General features: G+C 37.8%; 1 protein-coding gene across 3 annotated transcripts in view; it reads left to right on the top strand.

Moving 5' to 3' along the window:
- LOC309512314 (homeobox protein cut-like 2) overlaps positions 1-25,000 on the top strand; it is a 222,641-nt gene that overhangs the window by 165,550 nt on the left and 32,091 nt on the right. For all 3 annotated transcript variants that reach the window (XM_082187818.1, XM_082187819.1, XM_082187820.1), the window contains one exon: positions 8,549-8,627. In XM_082187818.1, coding sequence (XP_082043944.1) covers positions 8,549-8,627 — 79 coding nt within the window. The remainder of the gene's footprint in view (positions 1-8,548; positions 8,628-25,000) is intronic.

The following is a 25,000-nucleotide window of genomic DNA, read 5'->3' as shown; positions in this document are numbered from 1 at the left end:
GTGTACGCAAGTATCAGCCGTTAAGTGACTGAATGCCAGTGGGCGGGGCCTGTGATGTATAACTATTCGTTGATATCTTGCTCTGGAGGCAAGCTTATGCAAATGTATTTGCCAGTGTGACATCACAGGTCACCCAATATGAAAACAAGCTGTTTTTGGCGCTTGATTTAAACGCTTTGATTATAATATCAGGGCTCTCAAGTTTTATCAAAAGTTTGGAGTGAGATCTGTTAGGCGTCAGCAGTTAGCAGTTCAATTTTGCCTATTGTTCATAATTGACCAGCACAAATGGAAATTATAACAATTGGTAAATCTGATAAAAGACAGACAAATTCATCCAAATAAAATAAATAGTTATGTTTCAAAAATACTAATTTATCAAAAAATAAGAAATTTGGCCCCAAACGAGTCAACTGAACAGCAGTGCTCAATGTACATACTCAGTCATAACAACTTGCCCTGAGCATGTATGTCAAGTTGTGTGTGTGTGTGTGTGTGTAGACATTTAGCTTATGAATGGTGTTTTGTGTTGTGAGTGTTTGTTGCACATTTTGATACCAGGGGTAGGGGACTCCCACTTAAAGCACTGTGGCTCAAGGCCAGCCATTTTCAGTCATGATGGATGATAGCGTTCCATCCAGAGCCAAACTGTTCCTAGTTTTGGTTTTGTTCAAACCCACCATGGATAACACTCTCTCTGCATCTGCATGCGAGTGGGGAAGAAATTAAATCATTTTGGCTGCTTAAATCCAAATCTGCTCAAACCGGCCACCTTTAAAGTGGTCATCGGATGCCCATTTTCCACAAGTTTGTAACATACTTTGGTTAAAATTCCTCAATGGTTGTGTAAAACAACTCCCTTTTTACCTCCTCAAAAACAGCTCTGTTCACAGCAACCCGTTTCGGTGCATGTCTCTTTAAATGTTAATTATTAATGAGCAATGTCCGTTCAAGTGCAAGAAGACGTGAAAGAGAGCTCAAAAGAGAAGCGGCCTTCTGTGTGTGCGCTTTGGGTGTGAAAACAGTCTCGGAGAGCATGAGCGCGAGAACCGACTTGAGCTCTCTTTCGCATCTTCTTGCTCTTGAATGGTTTAAAAGCGCTTGAATGCTTAAACTGGCAAGACTTAAAAATATGTGCAAATGATAAACTTTAGTGACAACGCAGCATTGGCCCAATCGGGACAGTCACAATTCCACCAACTGTCCCGAGCGTCTTTCAAGCTTGCCCCGGGCCATCGGACAGTCCTTATCGTCAAGGCCTGAGTTTTGCACCAGCGCTGCGCTGGTACTGAGACTGTCAGCTGTGTGTGTGTGTGTGTGTGTGTGTGTGTGTGTGTGTGTGTGTGTGTGTGTGTGTGTGTGAGTGACACAGGCTGCTGATTGGAATTGACGTGGGGACTGGATATGTGTCAGGACTTCGGTTGCTCATTTCTCTCTGCGCCTCAGAGACGGCAGCTGCATTTTCACACAGTCCATCTCAAACTGATCAGACAGATTCACTATGACGCTGGATAACTCATAGTTTGCCTTACGCATGTGATTATTTCTGTGCAGCGTTATTGTCAAAATAACCTTTTAGAACTTTTTCGCATTGACTTATTTCCTGTGTAATGGACTGGACTGGAGAATCTTCTTTTTTATTAATATTTATACAATAATTAATTAATTAATTAATTAATAAAAGTATTATATACAATTATAAAAAAATTCTGGATGCATCCTCTGGCTTATAGTTTGACAACATGCCCCACTATAGGTGGACATCACTTTAGTGAACTTTTTTTTTCTGGCCAATATTGGTGGAAAGACATTAGGGTTTGTGTCTATACAGAAATTCACTTTCAAAAATAAACCAGCTAAGAAATATTCTGTGGATTATGTGTAACAAATAGTCCGGTTCTTGTATGTATATGTGTTTAGCTGTAATTTTTGTGCTCTGGGAAAATAACTAGCATTTTTAACTGGATGTTCTTGAGTCACTCTGATGAGAATGTTCATGTAAATGTAATTTTAATGTAACAATGGATTGATCCTTTTGTGCTTTGTTATAATACAGCCTCCTCTATGTGCTCTCTGTGTGTGTGTGTGCTGTGTGTGTGTGTGTGTGTGTGCTGTGTGTGTGTGGTGACAGTGGTATATCCAGCGGTTGTTATTAAAGTGAACACATAATAACATAATCGAGCGGCGGCGCTGAACACTTGTGTGTTTCAGTAATTGTGTATCAAGAGTTTAAACGTTCATATCTTGGACAACTGCTTCTTTTTTTTTTTCTTTTTTTTTTGCTCTTTTGATGCAAATGAAAGATTGATGTAGTATATATAGACACACACTAACATTCCTTCCCTCTCCAGCTCACACAGAACGTTTACTGAAACTAAACTGCAAAGACGGCTCATTCATTATTGCATAATAATAATAGAAGTCTTAAAGGGACAGTAGCAAAAACTGCCTGTTTATTTCTAATGCTTACAGGGAGTCTGGAAAATAGTCATGATAAACTGCTTTGGTGCAAGAAACATTATATATGGATTTCAGAGGGGGGAAAAAGTCAACTAAAGTGTAGATAATTGTATGTGCACCTGAATTTAAAGGGATAGTTCACTCCTAAATAAAGATTATGTCATTGTCTATTGAGAGTTACAGCACAGTCAGTAAATTTTGACTTAAATTTGGTTCTGTTCCTCACACAAAGCTATCGTATGACTTCAGAAGGCTTGAAATATAGTGATAGGCTTTTTGTGATACTTTTAAGGTTCTTTTATGTCCTTTTAAAAAGCTTGAAAGCATCAGTCCACTTTCATTGTAAATGTAAATGTGCAACCAGTCACTGTCAGAAATAGGGGTACAGTAGGAGTCCCCCAAGGTACAGTCTACACTAACGTACCCCATAGGGCTTATTGGACCTCAAGGTACATATATGTACCTTTTTGAGGGTCAAAAAGCATTAAAAGGTACATATATGTACCGTTTCTTTTAAAGGTTAAGGTACAATATTGTGACAAGCCCCAGTGACAAGCCATTGTACCCCTAAAGGTACAATTATGTATTTTATTTTCTGAGAGTGTATGATTCTTCTAAACTTTTAATTGTGTTCTTCAAAAAAAAACAAAAAAAAACAAAAGTTTATAGGTTTTAGAACAACACAACTGCAAATAAACAATGGCAAAATGTTATTTTGGTGTGAACTATCCCTTTAAAAACATCTAATTAACATTGATTGTGATTAACTTTCTTGTAGTTTTGAATGAAGTCACTCAATCTGACTCTTTGTCCTCATGAACCCAAACTCTTTCCGTTGCACATCCTAAATGTTGAGCCATCATGGCTAAACATGATGATTCACTGCTAATTGCATAATCACCAGTTGTGATAATTGTAATTGATGAGTGTATAATTGCTAATTGCTAGTCTTTACTGGAGTCTCCCTGCCTCATGCTGTCTTATTGTCACATTTTACACGGACTCTTCTTGATTTCTTTGTGCCCCTCTTGACCCGCACACACAAGTTGCACGTGTGTGAAAACACACTCACAGATTCTGAAAATTAAGTTTTTCAAATTAATTATGGGATCCAACCACAGATGCTTTTGGCAGTCAAGCATTTGATTTTTTTTTTCTTCGTTTGTGCGAATGAGAAATTAGTCAGTGCATGAATGCTGGAGTGTGTTTAATGTAAAAGCTAAATTATACCTTTGAAATTTGGCAGATCGCTGCTTTAAGTTTTGGGACTAAGAAGTATCTTAAAGTTCTCTGCGCTTTGAAGCTGTAATTATAAAGTACTAGAAGACGTGCAGTGCTGAGCTCTGCTTTTACAGACTCGAAGAAGAAATTACTGTAAAGTTTCAAAGAATTACTATAGGGCTCGTGTCAGACACTTCTGGGCTTTTGAGCTTTCTTAAAACACACTTTCACTAGTTCAATAGCAATGTCCGACTGTGGAGATACACTACCATTCAGAAGTTTGGGTCAGTAAGATTTATTTATTTAAATTAATGCTTTTATTCATTAAGGAGGGACAGTAAAAACATTTATAATGTTAAATTATGTTCTTTTAGAGCTTTCTATTCATCAAAGGAATCCTGAAAAAAAAAATGATCACGGTTTTCCACAAAGATATGAAGCAGCACAACTGTTTTCAACATTGATAATAATCATAAATGTTTGTTGAGCATCAAATCATCATATTAGAATGATTTCTGAAGGATCATGTGACACTGAAGACTGGAGTAATGATGCTGTAAATTCAGCTTTGATCACAGGATATAAATTACATTTTATAATATATTCACATATAAAACAGCTATTTTAAATTGTAATAATATTTCACAATATTACAGTTTTTACTGTATTTTAGAGTAAATAAATGCATCCTCGATGAGCAGAAGAGGCTTCTTTTTAAAAACCGACCTCAATCTTTTGATTGGTAGTTTATATACAGGAGAAATTAATTTTCCTAAAGCAATAAATGTAATTTCAATTTCAAAAGAGAACGTTTTAAACTGTAATTGTTACAGAATGTTTTAATAGCACGTCAAATTCACATTTCAAAAGATCAAGGTAAATGTGATTTCTCATGAAAGCCTTTTAATATTTCCCAGTTATCCATCTTAATTAATATCAATATGATTTTATGCAGCACAAACATTGCTGTCGTATGTTGTCTGGACTTGAGATTGTCTCAGGAGAGACTGATGCTGGATCAGTGATGTGGAGGCGTCCCGTGCATATTAACATCAGCACATGCACACGTGTGTGTGTGTGTGTGTGTGTGTGTGTGTAATTGATGTCTAGGCGCTGCAGTTGACGGGTTAATGGTGTGATGTTGGAGGTAATCTATGTGTTCTCTCGTTAAGAGATGATGAAGTACTCCGAGAGGTACGTAAAAATGTTCAAATCTAACATGATGAGGATGATGATGGTGATCGTCATGGTGATGATGCTTACGTCTAATAAGTCATTATACCCTTGACAAATGAAGGCTGGAATGGCTCTTCATCTTGTGGTAAATTCATAAGAAAATGTTTGTTGTCTCTTGCAGAATTACAGGGATTTATCTTTGCGTGATTATCCGGCCATATGTGAGACAGTCTGTGTGCAATTCACTCATGTTCTCAGTCCTGATGCCGTAGGAAAGAGAACGAAAAAAACTAAATTGCGTATTTTTTTTGTCTCCAATAAGATTCTGAACAGATCAGATACCAACTCAAAATATATTTTTTGGGTAATAATTAACTTTTTAATGTCAGTGGTATTTCACTCTTGTGTTTTGAGCAGCTCGACATGTCAAGTTCTGACTCAACCAATGGCATGAGTTTGGGGTGGGACTATTTTTTTTTTGTCTGACCAATGGCAGATGAGGGGAGTTGTTTTGTGATTATCTAGTGGTTCAGAAATGACAGACTTCAGCTGTAAAGTTGAGACATGAGTAGACTTGAATAGGTTTTGTAAGTGCTTTAATTAAAGCGATCAGATCAGCAGATGCTCTGCCTTGTTTAACATGTCTTCACAGTAAGCATCATCACACACTCTTTCCTTGCGTTCACTGGCTTGTGTTCTTCGTGTGTGAGAGCTCCAGTGCTGATGGAGCAACTGAAGGCCATGTCTTTGAAAAAAGAGAGAGAAAAAAGAGAGAAACACAATTGCTTTTAGACAGCGAGCGCGGGAGACGATTGTATCAGTATTGATTCCTGTAGTGCTGCTGTATTCTGCATGAAGTTCATGAGGCAGCGGCAGAAGAGGACTGAACCAACGGCAGACTTGACATGATGCTTATAGAGCAGCTTCAGGATGACATAATGCCTACTATTTTCAAAGAAGGTATAAATGTGTGCAGAATGCAAATTTTAATGCATTTGCAGCATGCAACAGCACGCAGAATACTGTATCCCACAATGCTTTAAATGAATGCTATACTGAATTAAATGCAAAATGTGATACTAGTATCAGTGTGTGTTGCATGTTGCATAGTGTTTTACATCATACCGCCTACAGTTTTTAATTTCTCAGTGTCAATAAATCTCATGAAGAAATGCCAGGCTCATATTTCACCTCAAATTTCCAATAAAAATAAATCATATTTTGCATGAAAAGAAATCCTTTTTTAGAACCATTCAGATTGTTGTCTTTAATTAATAGACAAAAAAAAAAAAAAAAAAATGCAGTGATGAAATTAATAAATAAATAAATTAACCTTTTAAAATTGAAATCAGCCTAAATTAAAGGCAATGTACAGCAAAAACAATTTTTACGCATAAATAATTAATTTATATTTTGTTTAGCTTTGTATTTGGCTTCTATAAACACATTGTAAAATTATTTTTGAATCGGAGATTAAGGTGTTTTATAATGTTTAATAGTGATTAAGGGTCCCTATAGTAATTCTTTGAAAAGATTACAGTAATTTCTTCTTCTTCATGAAAACCATCCAGACAGATCTAAAATATAAACACTTATAATAGCCTTACCATAGTCAATCAGGCTAAGTATTGATGGTGTATTGACTCATTTAAATTTTTTCAATTTTTTATGTTTTGTGAATTTTTTGTTTAATACTTTAGATTGTGGGCTGAAATATGACCCAGATCTGCTCTTGACACTTTTCACTCGTGTGTACTTCACAGAATGCAGGATTGCAATGCAGCCATTGACTTCTCTTCACCCAACACACTTTGATTTATAAAACATCCTTTGAGTCAAACATTAATGACTTGATTTGAATATAAAGGACTTTGTGTTTGATTTGAGTCGCAGCCGCTGTGAGTCTCTCTCCTCCCATCACAACTGGCATCAAACCCGCTTCGCCCGCAGGCCTGTCTGCTCGTATTTCACATGGGCAGCGAGCGTCCCGTCAGGGTTTTGAGCAGTAACCTCCCCTCCAGTGTGCACTTGAATCTCAATGACGGCCCGAGTGTTGTTTCTGAGGTTTTCTGTGTGGTCTTTGCAGCTCTAACCCACATTATCCACAGGCACAGGTGCCCTCTCTATGGGGCCAGGTGGCGGCCCATTCTGCTCCCGCTCTTTCTAAATGAATCCGTAATTGGTTTGAGTCACCTGTGGAGAGGAGAATAGCAGGGGTGACGGGTCGGGTTAGTCGAGGTTGTGTTTGAATCTGACCTGGCTTCAGTAGTCCAGCACAGACTCGGAGCTGTCAGCAACCCTTTCCTCTTCATTTCTGTCACACACACTTTCTTGTACATCTATCTTTATGAGGACATTCATTGACACAATGCAATCTCTAGCCGCTTACCCTAACCTTACCCATCACAACTAAGTGCCTAACCCAAACCCTGACCCTAAACCGACCCTTAACCTCATTATAACCTTATCCCTAAAACCAAGTCTTGACCCTCAAACAGGCCTTTAAAGGCTCTCAGAAAGTGTGGACCGGCCAAAATGTCCTCACTTTACTCTCTTTGTCCTCACTCCAATGGTCTAAAACTCAAGCTGGTCCTCACAAAGATAGTTGTACAAGTACACACACACACACACACACACACACACACACACACACACACACACACACACACACACACACACACACACACACACACACACACACACACACACACACACACACACACACACACACACACACACACACACACACACACACACACACACACACACACACACACAGTGACACTGAAGACTGGAGTAATGATGCTGTAAATTCAGCTTTGATCACAGGAATAAATTACACTAATATATATTCAAATTCAGAACAGCTATTTTAAAGGGTAAATCATTTTTCTCAATATTTTGAGTGTATTTTTGATCAAATAAATGCAGCTTTGATGAAACATTTTGAACATTAATTCATACTGTGTATTGCATGCTAAAAATGTTAAAAATGAAACACTGCACCATACAAAGCTAAATGTTTTGAACAGTAGTATGCTACATTTTTGTCACATGACCAGTTTTACATTGGAATTACAGTGGAGTTTTTTTGTTTTAATATGCAGTCCAGTTTTAAAATATTTTAAAGTCGACATGAAATCAAAATTGACTCTATTTACTTTGTTAGCGCATATTACTAATCTTGTGGTGAACAATTGGAAATTGACTTGGAAATGCGTCACAACACTGGAGAAAAGTCACGGGGACTTTAACTTTTAGCAGTTCACTTAAATAAGTCTGGAAAAATCACAGTTGATATTATTTATGGTTTATTAATCAGACTTGAAGTGGAAGTTCACTGTGAGATACAGTACATGTATTATTAAGCCATCCATGATGCACTGTACACACACTGCAGAACTGCCTCTAAACGCGCCCGTAGTGAGTGTTGTGATGAGTGTGAAGCCGGTCGAGTATCTGCTATATTTTTCGCAGTATCGGATGCTTTGTTGCATTGGTGAGTTTGTTAGACAGTTTTCCTCGAGAGCCATCATACTAATGTTTTTCTCCGCTTAAGTACTGGAACAAAGTTTATTTGCAGCTCTGCGGTTTCAACATATGGAGCAGAATTATTGATTGTAATGTTTTCTTATGTGTTGCGTGGCCCTTAAGTGTGTGCTGGATTGATGAGCTCATCTCTCTGCTGCAGGTGGTTGCGTTGAGCCAGCGCAGTAAGGAGGCGGAGTCTGCGTTCCTGGGAATATACAAACAGCTGATCGAGGCCCCAGGTGAGCTGCACACCTGCCACACACACAGAGAGAGAGAGAGAGAGAGAGAGAGAGACACACACACACACACACACACACACACACAGAGAGAGAGAGAGAGAGAGAGAGAGAGACACACACACACACACACACACACACACACACACACACACACACACACACACACACACACACACACACACACACACAGAGAGAGACCTGCAGAAACAAGGAACATTCATGACTCAAAGGAACACAACTAGCCTATAAGAAGTAACTTGCATGATATTTCTCATTTGATTATTATTATTTTTTTGTTCTTTTGGGCAATTAAACATCAGTTAAAAGCATCATATATCATGTAAAATAGGATTTTTCTTCTTCTTTTGAAGTGGAAGAGTGATGTAGACACACACAACATAACAATCATGAGCTCTTTTGTTTACTATGACCAGCCATCTTTATACATAAACATACAGTTCAGTGTTATTCATATACAAATATAGTATTTATTAACATTTTGAATTCGCTTTTATTTTTATATTTTCAGTTTAAATTAAAATTTTATCACATGCTTTTGTCCTTTTACTAATATTTCTATTTAGCTTTAACTTATTTTTATTTCAGTTTTAGTCAGTTTCCTTCGTGAACTTCAACTTCTTTTATTTCAATTAGTTGGCAAGAAAACATTTCAAATTTTCATTAAAGATATAGAATATATGATTTATATTAAATATTAATATTTTATTTTATTTCAGCTTTACTCCAATTAACGACAATGATTTTTAATATGGCACTTCTTAGATAAGGACATCTTAAAGGTACAGTCACAAATGCTGACAATGTTTTTTTCATCTCATATTTATATCTTCTCTTATTTCAGCTCTATTTTAATTAACAAACTAATAATTTTAATCATTAGTTAACAATAACAACACTGATTTAGTCACTTAGTCCACTGTATTAAAGTGCACATTTCCATGAGCTCATTAACATATGACTGACATATTAACACCTATTTTTTATTTTTTCATAATACACAATAATATCCTTTAATATAAAATAGGATTTAATCTTTACTAAAACATATAAACACCTATTCGGTAACTTGGTTTGCTCTGATGAGGTCATATTGATATGGACGTCTTAAAGATACAGTAGCACAAACTCTCCGTTAGACCATGATTATGTAAGTAACTAAATTATGAGTAATACAATATAGTATATAGTATATAATTATAATATAGTGTTTAAGAACGTGTATAAAGTGCTTGTTGGAGTGGTTTGGGGTCGGGTGGGTCCATATGGTCTCAGGTTCTGATGACTGCAGTGGGCCAATCAGAGCTCAGCTGGATGTGAAATGTGGGATTGATGAGGCGTGTGGAGCAGAGGAGAGACGATAAGAGAGAAAGAGACACAGACGGGAGAGAGAGGACAGGGGCCTGACGCTAGACCGTCCTATCAGAGATCACAGAAGGCTTGATGCCACTCTTTACACAGTCATTGGGTAATGGAAGCTTCTTCTGGAGAGATAAACTCTGTTCTCAAACCTAGGGAGCTGCCTACCTAGACAGCATTACAGGTGTCACAGGTGCACTCCTGACGAGACGGCTCTTTAACTCTTTCCCCGCCAGCATTTGATTTAAAAGTTGCCAGCCACCGCCAGCATTCTTGATCATTTTAACAAAATTGAATATTTTGTTGTATGAGTATCTGAACATGCAATATATCAAAAGAAAGAATAGAGCCTCGGCTTTTAAACAAAAACAGGTTTCATGCATTTATTTTATTTTTTTAATCAACACTTCTATCAAACTTTTATCAACAAACTTATCAAATCGCATTTTTGTCAAAGACTGCATCCAGATGTGATTCAGAACGATGATCAAAACACAGACGGAGTAAATCGAGTCCATCAACACACTCAAAGCTTCACAGTCCTGTCGCTCGTCCTGGGTCGACATTTCATTCAGTAATATTAGACAGTTTTGATTTATCTGCTGTTTAATGTTGATAATCGCGTATTTCTGCTTGTTTCTGCTGCTTCTTCACCTGTGTTTTGATCAGGACATTCTGTACTCTTTCAGTAGATGTGTAATAGCGCCCCCTACCGTATAACAGTGAAAACACGGAAAGCTGTACATTTAAAGAGTTAAAGGAACCGTATGTAAGAAATGTATTTCAATTAATCATAAAATGGCCCTGATATGTCACTAGACATTAAGAATTCATGTTCATTTCAAATACTTATATCACTGACAACAGTAGTCCGGCCAGGATATTGTCATTTAAAAGTGAAGGTGCAGCCCTCAACTGATGTTGATGTTGTCATGTTGTGTTTTGGCCTGATGCTCCACCCTCCACCTATCTACCAATCACGAAGTCAGTAGTGTTTCGGCATCCGGGTAGCCAGCTCTGCTCTAGTTACCACAGCTGCAGCTACAAACGTGTCGGATAAAAAATGACTAACGTTACGAAACCTAAAAGACCTCGTTATGAATCCGAAATACGTCGTGACAAAGTCCGAAAAAAAACTTGCTGTGTAGGACTCGTCACTTGCCATTGGAAGCTCCTTGTAGCAGCCGACGTTCCTGCTGGATCCTACAGCCTATCTGGCAATCTCGAGTCAGGGGGGAGGGGGAGGGGATACACCGCTCTACAGTCATTTGAAAGTGATTGCAGTACCAGTTTTGGCCACAATCTTACATACGGTTCCTTTAAAAAGGCAACTTAAAGGGATAGTTCACCCAAAAATTTGAATTCTGTCAACATTTACTCACCCTCAAGTTGTTCCGAGTTGTATGGATTTTTTGGTGAACTATCCCTTTAAGGCAACTTAACTAGACGGCAATCCCAGAATGCATTCTGACCATAGACTGTAAAAAAATATGGATGATGCCCCTTTGCTCTCTTCCATTGGTGAGAACTGAAGCCGCCAGTGTCCCGATATGGCGCTTGACATCTTGGAACTTGAGTCTGCGCAGTAGCGATCTCGGGACCAGACCTGCGCAGTCGTGAGCAGGAAGTAAAGCCGCGAAATCAACGCTCCGCCCTCACTCTCGCAGAATGCACTCTCCCTGAGTGCTCTTTTTTACAAATTGATTGCAGTACGACAAGAGGCTTGTTAAAATAAAGTAAATACAATCTCCTCAGTCCTCCGAAGATCCCCCCCCCCAAAAAAATGTCCGTTGGTGCTTCAGTGACTACTTCGCTCAGAGAACCTGTCAATCACAGCTGTCAATCATGACGTTACATCACCGTTTTTATAGCATCACGTAACTAACTAAAAACCAACTTAATTTTGAAACAGACACTTGAACTTACATCAGCGTGATAAAAACGACAGCAAATGAAAGAAACCACCTTTGGAAAAAAGATATTTGAAGTGTATTTTAATTGTTTAGTTGGTCTCACGTCCCGTTGAATAACACGGGGAGGCGGGGCTTATGACCTATACTAGGACCAGTCACCGGGGGGGCGATCGAGACATTTTGGCTTCGCTTTTCAGGGCTTGTGCGGCACGCTTGATTCTGAATGACTCAGTGAATAAATCCAAGATGGTGGATAAGGCAACCTATATGTCATTCAGTGCTGAAAACTAATGATTTCTCAGTGTGATTTAAAGTGTAATTGTAACCACTGTTTGTGTGCGCAGCAGATGCTTATTAAAGTATTGCAGCGTTGATATATGCAATTGAAAAAGTGTTTTGTGCAAGCAGTGCTGTTTGGAGTTGCAGCCTACAGTATGCAGAGCATTTCAAAACATCCAAAAACCCAGTGAATAACTCCATTTGACCTCGTCTGTGGCATTTATTATTATAAATTTTTTTTGGCTGGCTCATTTTGCACAAAAACACATTCTGATTTGCATGCCACCAAGGGTGACTGTGGTTAAACGTGGCTAAAGTTTCCCCCCCAAAGCCGTGGCCATCAGATGTCATCGGTCTCGTGTGATGCGAGCGTAACCCGGCGCTTGACCCTCCCTGTGAAGAGCTACGTTTTCATCGGTATCGACCTCTGACGGATCTTGCCATCTGTGAGGGTGAGCCTGTTGTCTACTACAGCAACCTATTAATCTGTTCCTTCCTCTGGCTTTGAGCAAGGTCACCCCCCCCCCCCCCCCCCCCCCCCCCCATCCTCATCCTGGGGAATGAACCGTTCCAGGTGCATAAAGGACAGTAAACCCGCTCAGCTTCCAGAAACACCAACATGCTTGTGGATTGTTGATCCAACATGTTTGTGTTCATAATCAGAGCACAAACACAATCTGTCTTTACTTGTATAGCAAAGTGTCACAAATCAACAATTATAAAAACCTGTTTTAAAGGGTTTACTTTGCAAATCACATTTTACGAGGTGGATAATCTGTATGAATTCATACGACCTCGCTTTAAATAATGAGGCTTACTTTTCTAAAGAGAATCTACGAATTCATACGAATTGGGCAACTTGTAAAATATGTACGATTTAGCAAAAATGTTACATATTTTACGAGTTGCCCAATTCGTATGAATTCGTACGAATGACCTACGCCTGACCCCGCCCCGAAACCTGCCCATCACTGGGGTTTAGACAAATTGTATGAATTCGTACGAGTGTGTGCGAGTTAATGTGTGCATGTGAGTGGGTGTTTGTGTTTGAGAGTGTGTGTGTGTGTGAGAGTGTGTTTGTGCTTACGTATTTGTGTGTGAGAGTGTGTTTGTGTGCGTTTGCGTGTACACGTGTGTGTGTGTGTGTGTGTATACCAAAATAAAAAAATCTTTGTATACTTCTCATAAAATGTTATTAGGGTTAGTATTGTTGGTTGTGGTGAAAATGACATCAAAATGTTGACAATATTTATACATTTTTTTAAAATAAATATTCAAATATTCAAATGAGTTGCCCAATTCGTATGAATTCGTACTAATGACCTACGCCTGACCCCGCCCCTAAACCTGCCCATCACTGGGGTTTACACAAATTGTATGAATTCGTACGAGTGTGTGCGAGTTAATGTGTGCATGTGTATGTGAGTGGGTGTTTGTGTTTGAGAGTGTGTGTGTGTGTGTGTGTGTGTGTGTGTGTGTGAGTGTGTTTGTGCTTACGTATTTGTGTGTGAGAGTGTGTTTGTGTGCGTTTGCGTGTACACGTGTGTGTATACCAAAATAAAAAAATCTTTGTATACTTCTCATAAAATGTTATTAGGGTTAGTATTGTTGGTTGTGGTGAAAATGACATCAAAATTTTGAAAATATTTATACATTTTTTTAAAATAAATATTCAAATTAGTTGCCCAATTCGTATGAATTCGTACGAATGACCTACGCCTGACCCCGCCCCAAAACCTGTCCATCACTGGGGTTTACACAAATCGTACGAATTGGTCATGAGATAGCGTTGGAATTTCTGAAAAATACTTTTATTTTCCACTAAAGATGAGTTGTCAGATCAGGGCTGGACGATAGGATGATATAAAATGATGATCCTCCGAATTGTAGATTCTCTTTAGAAAAGTAAGCCTCATTATTTAAGGCCTCATTCATGCCACAATCAGTGTGGGATGAATTATGTGCTAAAGTTTAATATGTAGGGGTTAGTGTTGCCTATAACATATTTCCATCCAGGTAAATCCCGACGGATAAAACAAGGTTCTGCTTTAGCAACTCAAACCCGTTTTTATGCGATCATGTCATAATCATGATTCTACAGTTCCTGTACCTGTAATATCTATTCCCCAGTACTGTATTATGATTCTCTCCGTGAGGTTCTCTTCAGATAAACTGGTATCTGACCGCTGTCTTTAAAGCGTTAGAGTCCTGCGACCGCTGCTTTAATGCGCCGCTTGTACGGTATTGATAAAGTTAACACAGAACATGCTGCTCATCTGTTTATCTACAAAGAGTTGAGTTTGTCTTTTCACTGCAGGAGGAGGCGAAGGGAAAATGCTGATGTTTCCTTTACGGTCTACATGCTAATCGCTCTGTGTGTGTGTGTGTGTGTGTGTGTGTGTGTCTCTTTCTGTCTGATATCTACGTGATGATGGCTCCCCGTTTCCACGTTCTTATGTTTTGCTCTGTTTTGCGGTTTCGTCAGCAATTATTGAATCGCTGATTGTTCAGCTGTGTATAATTATGAAAAAAATAATTGTAAAACAGATGTGAGTGTTTCTCCAACTCTAGCACTTTTGGCCCTGTGGATGTTTAGAAAATAAACTTGCACTTTCACTAGTTTATTTCATTTGTCGTCTACTAATGTGCGACATCCCTTTTATATTTAATTTTTATTTCCATCATTCCATCATTGATGGTGGAAATGACATTTTAAACATTTGTGTCCAACTTTTTTTTTTCTTGCTAAGAGTAATTTAATAATTTTATTTATCCTGAATATACTCAATTAAATATTTTAAGTTTTGCATATTGTGACAAAATTACAGCCCAATTGGAAATGATGCACAATAAAACATTCTGTTATAATTGAAACATTCTGATAAACTAAATATGATCATTAAAGAGTGATATATATCTTGATATTTCTCAACTTATTTTGTCTACCATTGATAAAACACGATTAGGGTTAGTATTGTTGGTTGCGGTGAAAATAACATCTTTGTGTAAAAAACTTTTTCAGCATTTATTGTGTGAAAAAAATAATCTAAATATATTTGTTCAATATTTTCTACAGTTTATTTCATTATTTGTCCATTGTTATAATTTAAAATACTGTTTGCATGGTAAATTTTCACGTATTAAGATTGAGAATGTATCACGGACAATTTTATATAAAATCAATATATAAAATACATTTGAGTATTAAAAATAAAATGACAGTGGCATTCATATGACAAAACTAGTTATTTCTGTTAGTATTAATCAAAATCAACCTTCAGGGCATAAAAGTGCTTGAAGTTGTAGAAACACCTGCAAATGAGCTATATATAGTGTGTGTGTGTGAGTTAGTGTGTGCATGCACATGTGAGTGTGTGTTTGTGTGTATGTTTGTGTTTGAGAGTGTGTTTGTGCGTGCGTGCATGTTTGTTTGTTTGTGTGTGTGTGCGTACTTGTGTGTGAGAGTGTGTTTGTGCTTACGTATTTGTGCGTGCGCGTTTGTGTGTGTTCACCAAAATAAAAAAACTCTTTGTATACTTTTATAAAATATAAAGGACATTTCAGTATTACAAATAAAATGATAGTAGAATTCACACAACAACAATTTATTTCTGTTAGTGTTAATAAAAATCAACCTTCAGGATATAAAAGCTCTTGCAGTTGAAGAAACATGTTCCCGGAAGACATAGTGTGTGTGTGTGTGCGTTCACCAAAATAACATGTTTTTGTTTTTTTCATAACAAATTTAAACATTTTATTTCTTTGTCTGTTTCCACGATTGGCAACTTCCTCAGATCTGGCACTGGCAGCTCTTGAGTTTTGGCTCTTAAGGGAAGGTCTGTTGTCTGGTTTCTAAAAGCGTCCGACTCGGAGCGTCTCTGTTCTCAGGTGAATCTTCTGGGAGGCTCGCGGCTCACCTGATGTTGTTAACAGGCCATATGTTACACGTTCCCCATCCGAATCCCCTGCAAGAACAGTCATCAGAGCCTTAGCCAGCCGCAAATAACACACCTCTCGGTTATGTGTTTTTAGCGCCGTCGTATTCATGCCCCGCGGTCATATGGATGCTCTCCGTTTCCTGCATCCGCTTACTGGAGGAAAAGCGGGAAAAGTCAAAGTTAGTCCCTCCTGAGGAGCGTGTGCTTGTACTGTCACTCAAAGGCGTCTCTGAATCCGTCTCACCTGGAGAGGTTGTTGCCAGGGGCGTCGCCGTAAGACACGCGCCGCGGGTGCGCGCTTTACCTCTGCCTGTGTTTTTGTACCCATAATCCCCCTGTGCCCCCCTCCACACCTCTCCCTCCACCAGTAACCTCCCCTCCACACCTCTCCCTCCACCAGTACCCCTGAGGCATTGTCTTGCTCTTTTTATGTCAGTCGAGAGCTCTGGATCTTCAGGAAATCTCTGCGTGTAGACCAAAACGAGCTCTGTTTGTGAGGACCGAACTTTAGCCGGCTCTGAAGACGCCTTTGTCATGAAAGACCCTGTAAACCTGCCGCTTTCGCTAATGAATGCTAGTGCTATTGCGCGGGCTAGTGGTGACCAGCGGTACTGCGCCACACTTCAGCAGGTGAACTTATTTACTCATCTGAAAGCCTGGCTGACTTCACACGGTAGGCTATTCATAAACGCTTTGAAAGTAACCATCCAGACCACTTTACTTATACAGTACTGTCAGGCTCCAAATAGGACAAAAAAGCTCATTTAAAGTGTTTTAAAAGTAGTTCATACGACTCTTGCGCTATATTCCAAGTTTTCTGAAGTCATTGGATGCTTTGTTTTGAGGAACAGACCCAAGTTTAAGTCATCATTCACTGGTAATCTTTCTCCGTATAGGCTAGCGCTCAAATCATTTGGGTTTAATATGGCATTTGGCATCACTGATGTTAAACATGGGGTTTATGTCCCCATTTTGAATGCAAACATGATATTTGAGAGCTGTGAATCAGCAAATTACAACTTAAATCTGGTTCTGTTCTTCACACAAACTTGCCATGTGATTTGGAATAGAGCGCATGAATCATATTAACCTCTTTTTGGTGCTTTTATGATGTTTTTTGGTCATTTTTGGAGTCTGACAGTGTGCATCTTCATTCAGCGTTGATCAGCATCTCCTTTTGTGCTCAAGAAATTCAAGTCGTACAGGTCTGGAAAGATATAATGGCCAGTAAATGCTTGTGAACTAATTGCTTTAACCATTCAAGAATTCAAAGTTCATGACAGTTTGAGATGTAGTTCATCATCTGTGTATTGAAACGCTTACAGCGGGATGTATTTTTCACCCTGGTATAGTTCCCTCACACATCTGTAAGCCTCTTTATGTCACTGTTTTCATGGAAGAGTGACAGTATTTTGTGTAGTTCATTATTTTCCTCCAGACTGAAGGTGAAACTCACATGAAATACTGTAGTTTTGCTCCCTAAAAAAACAATATGCTCAGACTTACCCTTTCATCTAGAAAATAAAGAAACATTGTATTCTGGTTGTTTATGGTCCCGAGGTCCTCCGGGACCGTGTCACATGTTTCATTAGTAGTTCACACTCTGGGTGTCTTATTGTTGAAGATGTGAGTCTTTCAGGGGATTTTTCGCTAGAGATCCGTGTGTGTGTGTGTGTGTGTGTGTGTGTGTGTGTGTGTGAGAGAGAGAGAGAGAGAGAGAGAGATCTCTGTGGGCCGCTAGAGATTATGTACTGATGATTTGTAAGAGCAGTAATAAACACAAAGCCCAGGAGATGTTTGAGATGTTTAATAATGCATTATGTTCATAAAAGTGCTGCCCAGCCAATGAGTCCCTATAGAGAACAAGCCCACAGGGAGAAAACTGAAGCGTGTGTGTGTGTGTGTGTTTGAGAAGGTGAATTATATAAGGCTTCACGTGTCTCAGAGCATCTTACAGTACACTAATATCCTCTTGACAGACCGTCATGGAAATAATGGCATTTTTAAGTGCCTTGCCTGATGAAATAACAGTAAATTATATTAAGAAATTGTAGAGTTTGTGTGCATGGAAATGTGACTGAATACAGTTTCCTCAAAGTATTTGGACATATTGGCCTTTGCATTAAATATCAAACTATACAACAAGTGTAATTTACTCAAAAAAAAAAAAAAAAAAAAAAAAATTCTAAACGTACTTAAAACAAGCAAAATTATGTCAGATATTAAGATTTGTTTTAGAGATTATATTTTGAGCTTATTTTTCTCAGCTCATTGGCATTTTTGTAATAATGAGAGATCTGACTCATTTACATAAATCTGTTCTTTTGAACTTTTCGTTTCAAAGAACCGATTCAACAAAACCGGTTCACTTATTCGTTACACGCTCTAAAACGCTCCAATAAGCCATAGCTATGTTTACAACTCATAATGCAAATGCTCTTTACCTTTTTTTGATCAAGCTTTATGAATACGTTTTTTTTTATTGTCGCAGTTCAGTTCAAAGGTCAGCTCATAAAATGAAAGCATTTAGGACCAAACCAAAATTTGCATTTAATTAAGCAATAATAAAACTCGTTAACACCATGTGATCTTCAGTTCAGTGAGTCTGCGAGATGTTAAACCGAGAACCGCTCAGAACAGCCGAGTCTGATTTGTAAGCAAATCTTTTGGTTCATTCGTTCTGACTAATTTTGATTCACTGAAAAGATTCAAAATAACAACTCATTCACAATGCATGTTATAGACAACAGGTTTATTTGCAAGTCAGTCTTGTTTTAAGGATGTCGAGCCAAAATGTTGTCAAATGTTTTGCTCGTAAAGTGTGTAAATGCATCTTTGAAATCAATGGCACTTGCTCTGATATTATGATTCAGATATTTGAAGTTACAGTCTCTCACAGGTGGTGAATATGACTTGTTTTGCACCACATATGTGATCCTGGATCACAAAACCAGTCTTATGTCGCACGGGTATATTTGTGGCAATATCCAACAAAACATTGAATGGGTCAAAATGATAGATTTTTCTTTTATGCCAAAAATCATTAGGATATTCAGGAAAGATCATGTTCCATGAAGATATTTTGTAAATTTCCTAATGTAAATATGTAAAACATGTATTTTTGTGAGTGAATGCTGCACAATCACGAACATAAATGGACTTTAAAGGAGATTTTCTCAATATTTTGATGTTTCTGCATCCTCAGATTCCAATTTGTATCTCGGCCAAATATTGTCCTATCCTAACAAACCATACATCAATGGAAAGATTATGTATACAGCTTTCAGATGATGTATAAATCTCAATTTAAAAAAAATTACCCATAAGACTGGTTTTGTGGTCCAGGGTCACATTTGTTCACATAAAGCCATTGGTTCCTCATGACTCAGATTCACGTGGCACTAGACGTCACCACTCCTGAAATCATCCTGGTGGCCTTCGGTTAATATTCCAGAGTTAACACGAATGCTTGGCCCCTCTCGGCCGATCCGTTGGCTTTCCTCTTGTTTGTATCCTTCATCTTTTATTGAGATCACTCGTCTCTGGCGGAGCCTCACGCAGCTGCTCCTCTGCGCCGCTTTCAAGCGCACTTCACAGCTGATTCTTATTGATGTTTGTCCGACTGTGTCCTTCACAACGCCACTAAAACAAAAAGGCTTTGAGAGGCAAGTTTGTCTTTCAGCGCACGCAGTCGTAGGAAGAGACGCATCTCTCTCTTTACCTCGTTCTCTCTGCACGTTATTACTTTCTTCATCAAGGCTTTTGCAAAAGCATTTATTATGACTGCTCGAGTATGAAGGGCAAAGAAATGTTGAATGTTAAAATGAGAGGAATTTAAGTTTCAATGATGTTTTTCATGGAACATTTAAGATCAGGTCACAGTGTTCCCACGGTTGTGCACAGACAAAAACGTTAAAATATGTCACATATGATGGTATCCGATGAAAATTTCATATTATTGTGAGATGTTGTGTGATGTATACTGTGGTACTGAATGATTTCATCGATAGATAGATAGTAGATAGATAGGTAGATAGATAGATAGATAGATAGATAGATAGATAGATAGATAGATAGATAGATAGATAGATAAGAACCATGTCTGGTAGTTTGTTGTTAGTGTTGTATTAATAGATGAGTTGAATCTTTCGCTGGAAGTGAAGAAGGAAGCTGTAGTTACACTTAAGTTTATATTATTGTAATGTAATCCTCATCTAACTTCACTTTATATCCATATTAATCTGACTGATGTGTAAATCATGAGGAATTTATGGGGTTTTAAATCCAAATATGTTAAATCCAGATGTCTAGTGTAATAGTCTCCTCTCTCTCTCTCTCTCTCTCTCTCTCTCTCTCTCTCTCTCTCTCTCTCTCTCTCTCTCTCTCTCTCTCTCTCTCTCTCTCTCTCTCTCTCACTCTCTCCCTCTCCCTCTCTCTCTCTCTCTCACTCTCTCTCTCTCTCTCTCTCCCTCTCTCTCCCTCTCTCTCACTCTCTCTCACTCTCTCTCTCACTTCACTCTCTCCCTCTCACTCTCTCTCACTCACTCTCTCCCTCTCTCACTCTCTCCCTCTCTCTCTCCCCGCTCTCTTCTCTCTCTCACACTCTCTCTCCCTCTCTCACTCTCTCTCTCACTCTCTCTCACTCTCTCACTCACTCTCTCCCTCTCTCTCTCTTCTCTCTCACTCACTCACTCTCTCTCTCTCTCTCTCTCCTCTCACTCTCTCTCTCTCTCTCTCTCTCTCTCTCTCTCTCTCTCTCTCTCAGTCTCTCTCTCTCTCTCTCTCTCTCTACACACACACTCATATATATATATAGTTCTCTAAATATATTTAGGAATAAATTGCCACTTTTTGTTTAGCTTAAATAAGAAGTTGACTTGTATATCTTGTATGATTTGTGTGCAACACTAGAGTTCATCCCCAGCAGCTCGTCTGACAAGAGACAGTTTTTTAACTTTGCGCATCCACTTGATAGCTAAAAAAGACGTGATGCTTTTTGAGTGTGTATTTGAGAGGTACAAGGGGGGGAAAAAAACTTAAAGCGCAGCCTTGTAAATTAATTTGTTCGTGTTGTACGATGGGCGCACAGCTGGTCTCATTAGCATGCACACAACAAATAATTATAGCAAAGCTTTTTTTGCAGTCGGCGCTAGGCTAATGGGCTTGCTGGGTTAATTATGTCAGAGCGTAATTACAGAGGGCCCAGAGAGACGCGCGTGCTCCCCGCTGCTAATGACGGTGTAGCGCTGACAGGGCCGAGACAGACCGCCCTGACACACCTGCTCACGACCGGAGTGAGCTTCAGGAGCGCACGCTCTCGTCTGCAGGACACGGGACGGGGATCGATGGGGTTGGGTCATCAGTCGGGGGATGTTGCATCAGGCGCGGAGACTTTAGGCCGTCGTTTTATCAGGTGTGAGGGAAGATAAACTCTCATGAAAAGCATCTTAATTAGAGTTGAAAGCAGGAGACGAAAAAGTGCAACACAGCTCGGAAAAAATGTCATAAAGTTTCATTAAGTTTTGACTCGATGTTGAAATCAACATGTCCACATCACACCAGTGAGACACACACACACACACACACACCTAATAATCTGCAAATTACTGATGTGAAGATCATCACTGTTTATTATTGAGAATCTGAAGTAGATCTTGGTGACTCGTTGGAATACCGTAATAAGTCTCTTCTGCTCACTAAGGCTGCATTTATATGATCCAAAATACAGTAAGATTAGTTATATTGTGAAATATTATTACAATTTAAAATAGCTTTTTTTCTATGTGAATATATTGTAAAGTGTAATTTATTCCTGTGATCAAAGCTGTTCAGCATCATTACTCCAGTCTTCAGTGTCACATGATCCTTCACAAATCATTCTAATATGATGATTTGATGCTCAAGAAACATTTCTGATTATTATCAATGTTGAAAACAGTCGTGCTGCTTCATATTTTTATGGAAACCTTGATTTAAAAAAAACAAATCTGGATTCTTTGATGCACAGAAAGTTCAAAAGAACAGCATTTATTTGAAATAAAAAATCAGTAACACTTTATAAGGTCTCATTTGTAAAAAAAAAATGTTTAATGCATTAACTAACTAATAATGAGAAATACATTTGTTACAGTACTAATTAAACTTTTTTAATGTTAATAAAAATACAGTCGTTCATTGGTTGTTCATGTTAGTTCACAGTGCATTCGTTAATGTTAAGAAACTTTCAATTTGAATAATATATTAGTAAATGTTTAGATCAATGCTGTAGAAGTATTGCTCATTCTTAGTTCATGTTAACTAACTAATGAAACCTTATTGTAAAGTGTTACCAAAAACTCTTTTGAAACATTATAAATGTCTTTACTGTCACTTTTGGTCCATTTTATTCATCCTTGCTGAATTAAAGTATTAGTTTATGTATAATTTTTTTTTTTTAAAGTACTGACCCCAAACTTTTGAACAGAAGTGTACGTTTATACACTTTGTGAGATGCTTTTATCCAAACTGATTTACATTTTATTCAAGTTTTTTTTGTTTTTGTTGTATCACTTCATGCATTCCCTATAAATCGAACTCATGATATTGGTGTCCACGAACCGTGCAGTTTGAGCTTCAGGAACACAGGCTGGGTACACACACACACACACACACACACACACACACACACACACACACACACACACACACACACACACACACACACACACACACACACACACACACACACACACACACACACACACACACACACACACACATTAGTGTTCACTGCATGCTGTGCACTGATACTTCTTTTTGAAATCGTCTATGAAACGATATTCGGCATGCAGTGATGGAGAGAGTAGTGTGCGACATCATCGTCATGTGACCTCTTATTGTGCGTGTTTGATTCTGCAGGTGTTTCCAGTTGTCATCTCAGAATTAAACACTGTTTTGGCTTTACTTCTGGTAATTCAATAAAGAAGAATTAGGTTGTGTATCAGTCCATCCAGCTGAAATAGCACCAGTATGGTTATGTGTGGGATAACATACCACCAGAAACATTCCCCAACCGCTTTATTCTCATATTAATGTTCTGTACACATGTTGAAATTGATTATTTTGTTTATTTGTGTGCGTGGTTATGATTTATAACAGTCTATAAGGGGGGGTTGCTGGTATTAGTTAACATGACCTGAAGGCAAACATCCAATCAAGCGTAATGAAGTTATGGAGAAATGAGAGAACGAGCGTGTGTATGTACATGGACTGTTAAAGGACAGATTCATTAAAGATAATCGGCGATCTGTGATGTCCAAACCCAGCGCGGGCCTGAGCGACACTCGTCCTCCTTTACCTGCCATTAACACTTAATTTAATCAGGGGATGATTGCATATGATTTGAGAGAATATGTTTGGCACTCTCTAATAGCCGCCGTAATCAACATGAATAAACTTTACAGCACAAAGCAAATTGGACAGAATGAACATGACAATTATTTTAGTATTGCAGCTCTGACATCGTTTTTTATGGGGGAAAACAAATTAACATGCAATGAAAACTGATTTTCCAAAGTCTTTCCTCCATAGACATCGTATTTACTTATACTTGGAGTTTAAGATTAAATATATTTTTCCACCAAAAAAAAAATAAAATAAAAAATCATTATAATTAAATTATTCACAATTGATTGAATTATGTGTGCTAATTGGAGACTCTACATAATTAATCCTGTACATAATTCTTTTGACTTCCATCAGTAAATGTTGACAGAATCTTTGGGTGGTGTATTATATATGGAATACTGTGGTATTTACATTTTTACTCCAAGAATACCCTGTTGTCAAAAAAAAAAAAAGCATGATAGTAACATAGAACTTCATGGTCTTTCCATTAATATCATGGCATCTACTGATGTACAACTAAAAAAAGTATGATAGTAAAATGGGACTTTTTAAGGACCTTGGAGTACCATATACAGTACAGGCCAAAAGTTTGGACACATCACTATTTTTAATGTTTTTGAAAGAAGTTTCTTCTGCTCATCAAGCCTGCATTTAATTGATCAAAAATACAGAAAAAAATTTAATATTGTGATATATTATTACAATTTAAACTAATTGGTTTTCCATTTATTATACTTTAAATTATCATTTATTTCTGTGATGCAAAGCTGAATTTTCAGGATCATTACTCCAGTCTATCACATGATCCTTTAGAAATCATTCTAATATGATGATTCATTATCAAAGTTGGAAACAGTTCCGCTGCTTAATATTTTTTCATAACCTGTGATACTTTTTTAGGATACTTTGATGAATGAAAAAAATAAAAAAAAGAAGCAAATGTTTTAAAAATAGAAATCTTATTTCTTAATCTTGATTTATATTATTAGAAAATATTTTTTTTATTTTGAATAAATGCAGTTCTTTTTATCCTTTTATTCATCAAATATATTAGGCAGCAGAACTGTTTCCAACACTCATAATAAATCAGAATATTAGAATGATTTCTAAAGGATCATGTGATAGACTGGATGTCACATGTGACACTGAAGACTGGAGTAATGATCCTGAAAATTCAGCTTTGCATCACAGAAATAAATGATCATTTAAAGTATAATAAATTGAAAACCAATTATTTTAAATTGTAATAATATATCACAATATTAACATTTTTTTCTGTATTTTTGATCAAATAAATGCAGGCTTGATGAGCAGAAGAAACTTCTTTCAAAAACATTAAAAATAGTAATGTGTCCAAACTTTTGGCCTGTACTGTATACACCATGGTACAAAAGCTTTGGTGGTACCATGATAGAATGATGGTTTATGGTAATTTTATGGTGCATTATAAGGTAATATACCATGATACTGAAATTCATGT

This window comes from Leuciscus leuciscus (genome assembly GCF_965113295.1).
Source record: "Leuciscus leuciscus genome assembly, chromosome: 13".
Taxonomy (NCBI): Eukaryota; Metazoa; Chordata; class Actinopteri; order Cypriniformes; family Leuciscidae; genus Leuciscus; species Leuciscus leuciscus.
Note: the sequence above shows the minus strand (reverse complement) of the source record. Positions and strands in the feature narration are given on the sequence as shown.